Below are 15,277 nucleotides of genomic sequence, written 5' to 3'. Positions count from 1 at the left end.
TGCAATCAGCAACATAGAACTTTAACAGCGAAATGCCCAGTGAGAAAGGATCTAATTTTAAAAAAAATATGCAAGAGATCAGAGCGAACAGATATGCAACGTCCACTACCAACAACGGTACAAGAAGTTACGCTAAAGTAACAGCCACTAATACAGGGAATTGCCAGGCTAAAGCAAATAACGTCCAAAACAATATAAGCAGTATACAAGAAGAGACGAGAATTACGATAATAAAAAATTTAGCAATAAAACTGGGGCTGCGTCAAGAAGGATTCCACCCCTCAGTAATAAACAGCATATTAGCAAATAACAATTTACCAACAATACATTTCTCTGAAGAAACGATAAACATGATAGCAAGCACCATGAAAAGGAATAAAAGACAAGAGAACCGTACTAACAAAGCAGAAGAATTTCAAGCAACTCAGGATATGCAAGACTGCACACAATATGAAGAAAACTCAGCAGAAAGTTCAGAAGGCGACTCGTCAGATGAAGACTTTATATCCGGAAATGAACCTCGTTCGGACTCAGACTCATTTCTTCCCCCAGGACGTATAAGTAATATACAGGCAACATAGCATCAATTAACAGAAGAAATAGAAGCCTCACTACAAAGCTTTATAGATTTTTCCAGTTCTCCCATTTTGCAAAATCCACAAGGATTAACTCCAGCACCAAAAGATCCTCCGCTAGTAGCCAGGAATACCAGAAAAAATAGAAAAATGAAAGAAAGATGACACATAATTATTAGATCACTGTAACTCGAATGGATTCAACGGTGCGAAGAATCAAAATAATTCAACATAGCGTGAAATCTGGAAAACAAAGAAATTTGAAATTTGTAATTATATATATATATATATATAAATTTGTATATATATATATATTGGTCATAGATATATATATATATATATATATATATATATATATATATATATATATATATAGATATATAATATATAGATATATATCCCCTAAAAGGACCCTGACATAATATTAATCAATAGGCAGGGGATGAAACAAAATGAACTGTGAAAATGTTTGGGTATAACGCATACTGTACATGCAAAACTTTGCTGATGAACCCTTTGAAGGAATAGCAACAGCAATCATCAAGATTAATATTAGATACAAAATAATAGACGACTTTTTAGCAGTCCAGATTCAAACTAACAAAGGACCAATAGTGATCGCTACAGCTTACAAGCCGCCAAGAAGACATTGTTTCCCACTTCCAGATGTCATGAAGTTAATTAAGAGGAAAGAACCAACATATCTCATTGCGGATCTAAATGCCAGACACCAACTATTTGGATATAGGCAATCTAATTACACAGGTAAAGAAATAGCCAGATTAATAAATAAAAAGCATATCATACATATAGGACCTGATTTTGATACTTTCGTAGCAAATAACAGAAAAGGAAAGCCAGATATAATATTAGGAAATAACAAAATTCACCTTAGTATTGCCATTACAAAAGGACCAGCAACCTCCTATCATATTCCAATAATAATTACATTGTCCACAAATCCAATAAGGATTCCACCCTTAGAAAAACCAAATGTAAAACGAGCAAGTTGGGAATGCTTCAAACATGAAATATAAGGAAAAATGAGTAGACAACCAACAATAAACTTAAATAGAAGTAACAAAAGAAACAGTAGACGAAGAACTTGAAAAACGGTACAAGGATATAGAGGAAGCTATAAAAAATCATATTCCCATTTCTAAATACACCACACTTCCACAAAGTTAAAACTGATACAGTGGCACCATAACAACATTCAAAATACAGTACTTATAACAGGTTGGAACAACACATTAATGAGAAGATATGTATCAGTACAAGAACAGTTAGTACAAGAAGCTCAAGATTGTATCATCAAAATTGAGAAGACCTAATAAAAAGAACAGCACAATAATCCAAAACAATTTTGGAGATCCGTTTCAAGACTGATGGGAAGCAAAGCTAATATATCACCATACATAAAGCACAGGAATGAAAAAACTATGCGATGACCAAGAGAAAGAAGTATTGGACAAGGCCTACTGGCAGGAAATATTCCAAACAACGCAGGGGGATAACCAAAATTTCGACAACCAACATGAGGCAGTAGTTAATGAATCCATTGAACAACATAGACACAGAACAAATCCGCATCATGCAGCAGATATTAGCAGACTTAATGAAGACTGTCCACTAACAAGAAAAGTAGAGTTATGGGAAATCAAAGCAATAATTAGAAATTTTAAACACAAGGCACCAGGAAGAAATGGAATTAACTAGGTTATAATTCAAAATTGACTAGACATTGCATTTGAAAAATTAAGAGATATACAACTGGGCTCTCTCAGTGGGATATTTTCCAATTATTTTCAAGAATGCAATAATGATTTTGATAACCAAACCAGGAAAAGATGCGTGTCAGGTAGAGAATTATAGAAGTACCTGGTAAAATACTGGAAAAAATAATTAACAACAACTTAGTGTTGTTCCTAGAAGGTAGTCAGTTACACAATAAAAATCAATATGGATTTAGAAAAGTAAGAGGAGCTCAAATTGCAATAGCAACAACATATGAAAACATTGCTCTATCACAAAGAAGAAAGCACCTGTTCAACCTGGTATGTAGAGATATAACTAAGTCATATGACAAAGTATGGATACAAGGACTTCAAGCACAAAATATTACATCTCAACCTTCCAGGCATTTTGAGAAAACACTATGCAACTTCATTAAAGATCGAACAGCAGCAATTAAGTCACACAAAATTACATAGGAATCCTTCCCGTTACTAGGTGGAGTACCACAAGGATCTGTACTAAGTCCAACATTATTCATTCTACATACATCAGATGTGACTTCATTCACAGAGATACTGTACTGACTCTGCTTTGCAATGATCAAAAAACAGTTATACACCCAGAAAAACGTACAAGAAGAAGGACCCAACTTTGAAAAGACAAATAGCAAAAAAACAATGGACCAAATTGAAAGAATAAGTCAATTTGAAAAGAAGTAGAAGATAAAAACAAATAAATCTAAATTCCAACTAGTATCAGTATTTGCATACAAACCTGCACAAATAATGTTAGATCAACAACCAGTGAATTTTATTAAAAGCACTAAGAATGCAATTTGGACAGAGAGGAATATCAAGACATGCAAGAACACAAAATACAAAGCTAAAAAGGTTTAGGAATATCAACACAAATATTCAAATCCATTTCTATAAGCCTCATAAGACCAGTAATGGAACAACCACCAATGCCCACGTGTTTAGCATCGACTTCCAGTATAAGGGTATTACAAAAATTCCAAAATAAGATACTGAGGTCCGCAGTGAGAAACAACCAAGAAGATAATGATCTGAATATAGGACAAATACAAAGTTTTTGGAAATTTTGAATGGCAAAAATTTCAAGTTGGAAGCAGAAATCAATAAAACCCTAACATTTCTTGACACAGTCGTTAAAAACTCAACAACGGAGTTAAATTCAAACTATAACAAACCAACAATAGTATGCTCATTTACAACTTTTTAATCACCCCAAAGATAAAAATGATCAGTCTTCTCAGGGATGTTTTTAACTACAAATTTGTGATCCTGAATTTTTAGAGAAAAATACAGAACATCCATATGCAATTGCTGAAGAATTTTGTATGATCCTTCGAATTTATATAGTTGTCGCCAAATTGCAAAAACAATTTTATAGTCAATAGGTCAAGTAATTATGAAATTGAAAATATTTTAGAACTTTGCCATACCGATGTTTTTTATCGATTGTACACCCTGAAATGTCTGAAAATAAATGTTGTTTTTAGAATACTTGTCTATCAAGAATTTGTTGTTTGTGTAACAAACCAGAAATGCTTCAGCAGTACAGTGTACAAAATTGATTGCTTAACTTGTAATCACCAATATATTATTCTCAATCTCTAGAACTAGAAGAGAGTCACACAGCATAAATATAATTCAGAAACCAACAGCTCAATGCGCCATTTTTGTCAGACAAGAGATTTATCTTCATCTTGATTGGAATTCAGCGGCAGTTGTTTTTAAGAGTTCCTCGTTACACATTTGTTGGTCAAGGATGCCTCATTAACACTTTAGTAATATGAATTTGACAAACTTTTTAAGATGGACGAATTGTTAAAAACTTTTCTTCTTAACGATGCAAGAGTAAAACAAGCTGTTTGATTTTTTACAAACAGATAGTTTTGTACTGGCATTTGTAGTAATTAGATTTCCAAAGTATGTTTTTGTTTTTTGAAGAATGTTGTTTACATACTTAAATAGCTTGACTGACTTATTTTATTTTATTGTTATCTGAACCCATATTGCTTTCTTTCAATGTTATTCTGAACTTAAAAGATGACTTTGGAATAAACACTTGAAAGTCTTGGTACAAATTCCTTTCATTTTCACGTGAGGACTTATTGTGTGTGTATATATATATATATATACTATACTATAATATATAATGCATATATACTATATATATAAATATATATATATATATATATATAAATATCATATATTATTTAAATACACAATTGTTCTGTGCATTAGTAAATAACTAAATATTTTTCAAACTGAATGGTATCTAATGGAGTTTTTATTCAAAAAACAAGCTTTCTTGGCACAAACAGTCCACATTATCAAACTCCGTGACAATGAGCAGACGCGTAGTCCGCTGTAATTAATCTGTGTCCTGGGTATTTTAAAACTCATAATCGACTAAAAATTCCTGTTGTCCCTCCACCCAACACACCTTGGACAATTTCACATTATTCTTCCTAAAAAAAAAAACCGTTTTCATGTAACAAACGTTTTTCTTCGTTTCCTTGCTACTGTGGAGTATACGATTTTCTAGATATTCTGTCTTCAACACCGTTTCCGGTGTTCCCTGCCATCGTGTTGTTGCACAAGTTATGAAGACAACCAGTCTAGATGTTTTGTTGGTGTTCATGTACAGAAAACTCATATTTTCCCAGTCTATTCTGTTATCATTTTCCCAATCAGTGTTTGGCAACTGCCAACACTGATTATAATGCCTTATGTTCTGCAATGTTGTTTGCTTACATGATTTGCCAGTTTCGCCATACGTACCCTTCTTCACAGTCTTTTACGCTGCCATATAAACCACCCTCTAATCTCTTTCCCCTCTACCTACTTTTGTTTAACTATTTTATTTATAATGGTGTGTTTGAGCTGCCTATAAATTTGAAATTATTTAGCTTCCTGTTGATGGGTGCAATAGAGTTGTTGTCCGGGACTGTAATTATTTTCTTTCCAACAAATGTTCCTTTTCTGTGAGATCCTCTCCCAAAATAGTTTTTCCCTGCTTTGATATTGAAAAACCAATCTTTAATAATCTCCTAAAAATTCTCCCTCAGGTAATCCAACTCTTCGTCTAAAAATTCAGGACTGCAAATCCTATAAGCCCTGAAGGCCAAAATCATTAATCCTATTTTTATTTCTTTCCTCATCTGGAGAACCATGTATGTATGAATTGGTGTGTCTTTTCCTATATACCTTGAATTTTAAATTCTCCACTTCCTCTTGACCAGGACATCCAAAAAGGAATTTCTCCCTCCTTCTCTTCTTCTAATGTAAACTTGATGTCAAATTTAAAATTTATGTTTTCTAAAACTTATGCAGATCTTCCCATTCTCACTTGTAAATGATCAAGATGTCATCCACAGTTTACCATTTTACGATATTTAAGTTCCCTTTATTTACTTTGCTCACCTCTTCCTTTTCAAACCATTCCATAAAAATCATTAGCTATCTTGGTGAAAGACATGAACCCATGGATCCACAAGTCCATTTTTTTGTATATAATGGTTTTCCTCCCATTTGAAAACATATATGTAACTTGCAACAAAACCGGACATTTTTGGGTACAGTGCAATTTTAACAAAAAGTAAGGGAAGCGTTGACAAAAATCCACGACAAAACCAAGAGAAAAGAATTAGAACATAGAGTAAAATCAGTGGAAAGTCCAGAGATCCCTTATATTTATGGTAGCCCTAAGATCCACAAAAGGGTGCCGCTAAGACCGATCGTGGCATCGACGAGATCACCGCAGAGGAGGCTGGAGAAATTTCTTTCCAACATAATGGGGTTTCTTCGACCTTAGTATCCGAAGGTTTAAAACATAATATGAACCTGATAGACGAATTATCCAAAATTAACGTAAAAGACTGCAAATTTGCATGTTTGGATGTAACTTATATGTTCACTAACGTATAGTAAATACGACGATGGAAATAATAAAAATAATATGGAGGAGGGGGGTCTATACATACATAGATCATGACGTTTAATAAAAATATAACATATATATAGCATTAATGTTTATCAATATATAAAATATTATATATAAAAAAATATATATATATATATATTCATTAGATACCATCCAGTTTGAATAGGTATTTTATATATATATATATATATATATATATATATATATATATATATATATATATATATATATATATATATATATATATATATATATATATATATATATATATACACAAATCTATTTATTGATGACCTCAGTAGTTATAACGCTAGTTTATAGAACCTATCAGTCAATCAGTTATGAAGTCCATTTCCTGCATTTGATTACCTGGTGTGCTAGAGAAATAATTAGAATCTCTCTCTCTCTCTCTCTCTCTCTCTCTCTCTCTCTCTCTCTCTCTCTCTCTCTCTCTCTCTCTCTCTCTCTTCCGAAATGTACGTGATTCTCCAGAATCTTAAGAACTGGAAAATATGATGAACTTAAGACGAACTGCAGTGCAGACCCCAATTAGTCTACAAAGAATATTTTTATTGAATTTTTAGACTTTCAGACTTTTTTTAAGAAATCCGAAGAGAAATGACGTAGGGGCGTGGATATTAGTTAGTCTTATTTCAGCCATATTTCCTCCAGGTAGAGAGGTCAATATAGGTAAATGAGGGATTTTTAAATTCACAATTTCTCGAAGTTTCAATCCGCTTATCATTCGACCTTTTCAAGTAAAAAATAACCATCAACTTTTTTAAGATTCTATAATTTTCGGTCAAGTGATGAAATTGAACTAAAGTACTAATTACCCGTTGAAGGGAAGACTTCAATACTTCCTTACCTGCTCCAGGATTAAGTGATAATTTTTTTTTTCGGGGGGGGGGGCTTTTTTATTCTGGGAATTTCCCTTTGAAGGTTTTCGTTCGTTAGTTATTGATATTATTTTTCCCTCTCTCTTTCCCGATTGCTAATTCATTCCTCCAGACCTTCGTTTGGAGTTTTACTCTTTCTCTCATTCAGAGACTCCGCTGACCTTTTGACCCCTTTCCCTAATAGAGGTGGTTTTTTTGCGGAGGGGGAGGGAGGGGTGAGGGGAATGGGGAAAAGGGGTGGGGAGATGGGAAGGGGAGGAGATGGGAAGGGAGATGGGAGGGGATGGGGAAGGGGGAGGGAGATGAGGAAGGGGATGGGAAGGGGGAGGGAGGGGAGGGGGGAGGGTGAAGGGAAGGGAGGGGAAGGATGATGGCCAGGGGATGGGGAGGGGAGGGGGAAGGGGAGGAGGGGGAGGGAGGGAGGTAGGAGATGGGGGAAGAGGAGATGGGGAAGGGGAGGGGAGAGAGGGAAGGGGAGGGAAGAGGGAAGGATGGGGAGGAGGGGGAAGGGGGAGAGGGGAGAGAGGGGGGAGGGGAGGGGGAAGGGGAGGGAAGGGGAAGGGTTATGGGAAGGGGAAGGGAGAGGGGAAGTGTTATGGGAAGGGGAGGGGAGGGGATGGGGAGGGGGGAAGGGTTATGGGAAGGGGAACGGGGAGATGGGGATGGGAGAGTAGGATTGGGGGAGGGGAGAGGATGGGGAATGGGGAAAGGGGATGGGGAAGGGAAGAATGGATTGGTTTTGGAGGAAGGGGATGGGGAAAGGGGGGGCGGGGAGAAGAGGATGGGGGAAGGGGAGAGGAGAGAGGGAAGGGGAGGGGTTTCATTATCGAATAATATACTTGAGGACTTTGCTATCTTTGAGTAACTATCACTCAGTTAACTATTGAAATGATGTAGATTGGTTGCTGCGATTTTCTTTCTCTCTCTCTCTCTCTCTCTCTCTCTCTCTCATCAGTTCTCTTCAGCAATGTACCTAAGAAAGGCATAGGTTTATATCAAATATCCATTGGTAATTTCACCTTGTCTTTTGCATCTATTAATTACTAAGTATGTATATACGTGCATGTATGTATACATACATATATACATGCATATATCCATATATATATATACACACATATATATATATATATATATATATATATATATATATATATATATATATATATATATATATATATATATATATATATATATATATATATATATATATATATATATATATATATATATATATATAATATATATATATTTTCCTGTGCTTACCATTTATAGTTGAAAATTAAGCTTACCTCTATTTTGTATAAAATCTGACTTTCACTAGACATAAATCAAAATTGTAAAAGTGGACATGTCTGAAGCTGAGTGTGTACTATGTGTGTGTGTGTGTGTTAGTATGAGTAATTTAAAATACGTGCAAACTTGAAAGAACTATGTAGTGGAATTTTAAGCTTTTAATCAGAAATGTACAAACAGGCTTGTTTCCGTGGACTTCAAACATAACAGTAAATACAGTTTGTATTGCAAACCCTCACCCTCTTAAACGATTCCGAGTGTAAAGGTGTTTGCATAAACAAACTGTCTTTCACAGACCTGAATAACTTGCCCTGTCATTCATTTAAACAGGGCCTTTCTCATAACCTTAATAATAGTTTATTTATTATACATTTTGTGATGTTTTCACACCAAAAACTAAGGACACTGAAGGAACATTAGCCTTCGACAGATCACTTTACCTTCTCTCTGACCCCAAAAGAGTTCTCAGATTTAGGAGATGCAATTTGGGTAAGGGATACAAAAGGTCCCTACAGATTGTGGTGTGGCATGAGAGAGAGAAGAGAGTCAGAATGGAAGGGGAGATGTGTCTTGCTGTACTTCCAGACCTGTTCCTTCTGTGAGGTGAGGTGAAAATGCCTTTGGTGGGTCAAGTGGGGTTACCCATTTGGGGTCAGTGTCATTTCCTGGGGCATCATTTATGACCAAGGTCAGGTGTTCATTCCAGCTGTCCTTGGTAATCTGCCTCCCTGTGCTATTCTGCCAACAACCAGGTTAGGCTCTTCACATGAATGAACAAAGTTTCCCACTGAGTCACATGTTCACTTGAAGTGAAGTGAGTTGAAAAGGGGAGACAGAGTGCAATTAAGAGAGATTAAGGGGAGGGCCAATATTCCTTTCGTCCTTCCTTGTCAGGCAGTGGCACTATTTTTTCTACTTTTCCAGGTAAGTACTAATGGCTGGGATGCTTGGAAAAATAACATATAATATATATATTATATATAAATATTTATATATATATATATATATATATGGACTTATAATATATATATATTGATGTTAAGAAAGATGCCTTTTTCCTGTTGACATCAATCCTTTTATTTGTTTTTCAAGTAGATATAAATCAAAATTTGATCAGACATGTCTGAAGCTATGTGTGAATCTGTATGTGTGTAATTATTTTCCCATACAGCCTTTGATGTCTGGAATTTTAAGCTTTTAATCAGGTGTACAAAATAGGCTCCATTTTGACTTCAAACATAACAAATAAATATAGTTTGTATTGCAAACAAAATCTTACATTCTGAGTGTAAAGGTGTTTGTATACACAGCCTTTCACGACCTGAATAACTGGCCTGTCATTCACTTACAGGGGCCTTTCTTTCCTTAATAATAGTTTATTATACATTTTCTGATGTTTTTTTTCATTTAAACGGTCTAAAGGACACGAAGATTTTAGCTTTCACAGATAGGCCTCTCTTACTCCTAATAAAAGCACTCTCAGATTTACAAGATGCAATTTGGGAAGGAAACCAGGCGTGTGTGTGTGTGTGATGAGAGAGAGAGAGAGAGAGAGAGAGAGAGAGAGAGAGATTCAATGAGAGTGAAGATGGTGAATGAAGTGAGGTGAGGTGGAGTGAAGTGAGGTGAGGTGAGGTAAAGTGAGGTGGGGATTAAGTGAAGTGAGGTGAGGTGAGGTGAAGTGAGGTGGGTATGAAGTGAGGTGAGGTGAAGTGGGTGGAGTGGAGTGGGGTGGAGTGAAGTCAGGTGAGGTGAGTGAGGTGGTGAAGTGAGGTGGTGGTGGTGATGAGGTGAGGTGAAGTGAGGTGGTGGTGAAATGAGCTGAGGTGACGTGAGGTGGTAGTGAAATGAGGTGAGGTGAAGTGAGGTGGTGGTGAAATGAGGTGAGGTGAAGTTAGGTAGGATGAGATGAGGTGAGGTGAGGTGAGGTGAGATGGTGTTGGGTGAAGAGTGAAGAAAAACTATCGACGTCAGAATGCAATGAAAAGAGGACCTGCAACAGGTGCCATATAAAAGTCCCTTCCCGGAGGAGGAGATCAACAGTTTTCCACAAACAAAAAATAACCGGAACGAAATGATGCTATTTTAGGCCTCAGACCCTCCTCATTCCATCTCAGCCCCTGTTCATTATGACCCCAAGTCGAATAAAAGGTTCATGGCATGTCCATTTGTGCCACAGCCTTTCAATCATTTCCATTTGTACAAATTCCTAAAAAAAATTTCGTTTTTTATCTTTAAATTTCCTAACTCATTTCGTTTCTCTCTCTCTCTCTCTCTCTCTCTCTCTCTCTCTCTCTCTCTCTCTCTCTCTCTCTCTCTCTCTCTCTCTCGTGCGAAGTTGGTATTGGGCAAAAAGGGCGTAATTTCAGGTCTGTCATTCCGTATGCCTCACTTTTTACAAATAATTTATGTTGTTGGAATTCTGGCGTCGCCTTTCGTTGCTATCAAATTCGATATTAAATAATAAAATAAACCAAAGAAATGTTTACGTGACGTCATGAGAGAAGACGCATGCGCGTGAATGATTTAGGATTCATTCAGCTGAGTAAGTAAATGTCAATACTTTCAGTTGAGCAAATGTTTGAGATGAGCCAGGTCTTGTTATAGCAACAATCGTTGATGATATCATGTTGTTGACATGACATGTCGGGTAATGGATTTGTCAATAATACGAACATTTTTGTCCAATATCAGTTTTTTTTTTTTTTTAGTCAGGGAGGAACATATTATCGAAGGCTCTCGACAAAAGAATTCGAAGTAGTTGTGTTTATCTTCACTGGATAGTTCTTGCATTCGTACATTCTTCTTCTTCCTTTCACAATTACGATTTTAGCTTCTTCGTTATCACTTTAACCTCACTAACACCAGCGTTAAGTAGCCTTAGAAGAAATAGTACTGACACTGTTTATTATAAATCATATAGCTGTCAATTAACGAAGGTGTCCCAGCTATTTTTTGATAACCAGTAGTAAGTTCCTTTAGTAGAAATTGTACTAACCATGTTAATTATAAATCATATAGCTATCGATTAACGTGTCTCAATTATTTCCTAATAACCAACAAAAGTAATGTACAAAGAAAGCAGTGATAGATCTTGCAAGCTGTGTAGCCACTGATCCAGCGCCTAAGTCTAAAAGACATCGAGACGGAAAGAGTTTACACCTCTCGCTTTTGTTATTGACAGCTCAGACGAATGAGCCTCCAGTGAAGGAAATGGAATCTTTTTGCAATCGGATCCGGACTGGATTAGTTTCACAAATACCTGCAGTGAAATTAGAACATTAATTTGCTTTATAATGAATTAATTTATTATCATTAATACTGTATCAATATCATTATGGCATGAAATTTTAAATTAAGAACAAATAACTTTATAAAACATGCATAATAGATCAACATACCTAATATATATATATATATATATATATATATATATATATATATATATATATATATATATATATATATATATATATATATATATATATATATATATATATATATATATATATATATATATATATATATATATATATATATATATATATATATATATATATATATATATATATATATATATATATATATATATATATATATATATATATATATATATATATATATATATATATATATGATATAGATATATATATTATATATATTATATTTATATATATATATTATAGACGCAAAGCTGTTTTCAACCTATATATTGACGTTACGTACTAATACAAATGTGGAAACGCATGCCTTTTGTGCCCTCATGAGGAAGGAAAGGTAGTACAGGTCAATGACTATTTTCGTGTATATTTTCCCTTTCCCACTTGTTGAAGCACAGCACTTTGGGTCTCTGTCGTATAGCTGTTGCAGAATTCTTCTCACTTCGCAGCTCTTTCTTCTTGCAGTTTGGTCATCTTTTCTGCTGATTCTTCCATTCGTCGTCGGAGGCATTTTCCACCTCTTTCCAACTAACTGTGCCTGGCCATTTCTTTTTAATACTTTTAGGACACACAATTTTTTTACGGAATGGAAAAATGCCTTATCGATGACGAATGGAAGAATCAGCAGAAAATGACCAAACTGCAAGAAGAAAGAGCAATATCAAACTGGGAAGAATTCTGCAACAATACCACTACAGAGACCCAAAGTGCCGTGCTTCAACAAGTGGAAAGGGAAATAGGAAAGCATTCGAAAATAGTCAGTGACCTGTACTACCTTTCCGTCCTCACGAGGGCACAAAACGCATGCGTTTCCACTTTTGTATTGGTACTCTTGATAACGTCAATACGTATAGGTTGACGAAACAGCTGTCGCGTCTATAATTACCGAAGTAAATGGAAGAACCCCATTGCCTGAACGTCTCTATCAGTAACCTAAACAATGAAGTGATGAAAATAGTCAGAAAATATGAAGCAATAACAAAAAAGCTGGTTAACAATGAGAAAGCCATTCTATTTAGTGAATGTTGTATCCGTGAAAAATTGTACACTAAAATATATATATATATATATATATATATATATATATATATATATATATATATATATATATATATATATATATATATATATTATATATATATATATATATATATATATATATATATATATATATATATATATATATATATATAAATATATATATATATATATATATATATATATATATATATATATATATATATATATATATATATATATATATATATATATATATATATATATATATATATATATATATATATATATATATATATATATATATATATATATATATATATATATATATATATATATATATATATATATATATATATATATATATATATATATATATATATATATATATATATATACATATATAATATATATATATATATATATATATATATATATATATATATATATATATATATATATATATATATATATATATATATATATATATATATATATATATATATATATATATCTTGATATATATATATAATATATAAAATTCATATTCATGAAAGAAACATTTATCAGTACCCGATGTTAATTCCATGAAAGACTTGTGGGGCTTTTACTTAACATTTTTCTTATAAAAAAAAATTCTCTGCATAAAATATAATAATTTTGGCCAAAGTTCAAAGAGGCGCCGTTAAATATTTTTTTATTATTTTTCTTCAGCATAAACACATCTTTTTTTTCCTTTTTTTTTAGTCAGGCAAAATTTATCAGCTAAAAATGTTTTGATAAAAACGTTGGCAAAGGTTTGGAAAATAACTGAGCAAAAAAAGTTTTTCACAAAAGACTTTATCTTTTAGCGTAAAATCATGAAGATTCTTTCTCAGCCTTGCGAGGACAACTGTGCGTCTGCGTTGTTTTTGTGTGTGTGTGAGAGAGAGAGAGAGAGAGAGAGAGAGAGAGAGAGAGAGATGGAGAGAAAAATGGCAGAAATATCTGCAGTCGACATTAGAAGGCAAGAAACTGGTATGTTGTATAATAGTTTGACAATTAATTCTAAAGAAGAGCTCAATATAAAGATACTGTTAATTAATGAATTTTTCTGACAGCAAAATACAGACAATGGTGTATTATATGACGCAGTACAGGTGAGATAACTCGAGAATCTGACCGAAATAAATTATATGATATAGCATCTGAAATATTAGGTGCCTGACAAGCTCCAATAATGCTATCCCAACTGGGTCCAGATGTCAGCCAGACTGTTTGTAGAATGGTAGCATTAGAACTATGTTAACGGACAGATATGCCCATCTCAGTGGCTTAGTGATCAGAGGTGCTTATATATTCACAGACCTTGGACTTGACGACAGCTGGCTGGAACATCTGTGAATATCAGGTCTAATCCGTTTCCAGAAATATGCGTCGGTTCCTCAGTTAGCTGGACAAAATTGGAGGATGCACAGAACTCAATTCAGAACTGTCTATATTCTTTTCTCTTCGGATCAAAACAAGTCTCATGTATACATACACATACACTTGCACACACACACACACACACACCAATGAAACTGCAGTGATTATCAAATCAGCAGATTAAATTTCCTCTAACACTATTTCTCCTTCATGCAATGTCCCCTCCAAAGCCCCCCTCTTGCCTCCAATCACAGTCAGGAAAAGCAAATTCCTTCAAGCATCAGAATTTAATCTCGGTTCGCGCTGTCTACTCAGGCAAGACGAATCTCATCGGCTCCTTAATTTACCCGAAAGGAGGTTGGGCCCTCAAGCACCCCAATTCCTTCTCCTCCTAGCTGTAATTTCAAACAAGATGTTCTTATGTTCTTTCTCAGCTCTCAGACCTCTCTTCCTACTCTGGGAATGGAGGAAGGGCGCTCCTGAGAAATTGGTTTGAGCAACGACGCCCAGCGAATGCCTACCTTTGATGAGGAATTGGATTTGCTATCTGTCTCGTTCTGAAAAGAAGTCCTGATGTTTTTTCCTAAAAGAAGCATTTTACTTATACCCGTTTGCAGCTGTGGAATTGTAAATGTGCCATACTGTTTTATAGTAGTTGAGAGACGTTGAAAGGTTATCTTGCATCTATAAGACATATATAACTTAAAAGCTAAAGTTCGCAACTGACCAACCTACCCAGTGGCCTATTCTGAACCTAATATAAATAAGGAAAAATGATAAAGAGTGTTTGCAGCTTTCGGCCCCCTAGCTGCACCTACTCTTTAGCCTTTGACTTTGCCTCCTTTCTTGCTTTGTATCTTCAATCTCGCTGTCCAGCCTCTCTGACTAATGCAAGTGTGGGATTTTACCCAGTTCCACCTTCAGATCCCTGTAC

The 15,277-nt window shown here is 34.5% G+C and overlaps 1 protein-coding gene across 1 annotated transcript in view; it reads left to right on the top strand.

Annotated features, from left to right (window-relative positions):
* Positions 1 to 365: 365 nt before the first annotated feature.
* Positions 366 to 15,277, top strand: part of LOC136846254 (uncharacterized) — a 19,935-nt gene continuing 5,023 nt past the window's right edge. The window contains exon 1 of the mRNA XM_067117061.1: positions 366 to 561. Coding sequence (XP_066973162.1) covers positions 366 to 561 — 196 coding nt within the window. The remainder of the gene's footprint in view (positions 562 to 15,277) is intronic.

Source organism: Macrobrachium rosenbergii, chromosome 15 (genome assembly GCF_040412425.1).
Source record: "Macrobrachium rosenbergii isolate ZJJX-2024 chromosome 15, ASM4041242v1, whole genome shotgun sequence".
NCBI classification, from domain to species: Eukaryota; Metazoa; Arthropoda; class Malacostraca; order Decapoda; family Palaemonidae; genus Macrobrachium; species Macrobrachium rosenbergii.
Note: the sequence above shows the minus strand (reverse complement) of the source record. Positions and strands in the feature narration are given on the sequence as shown.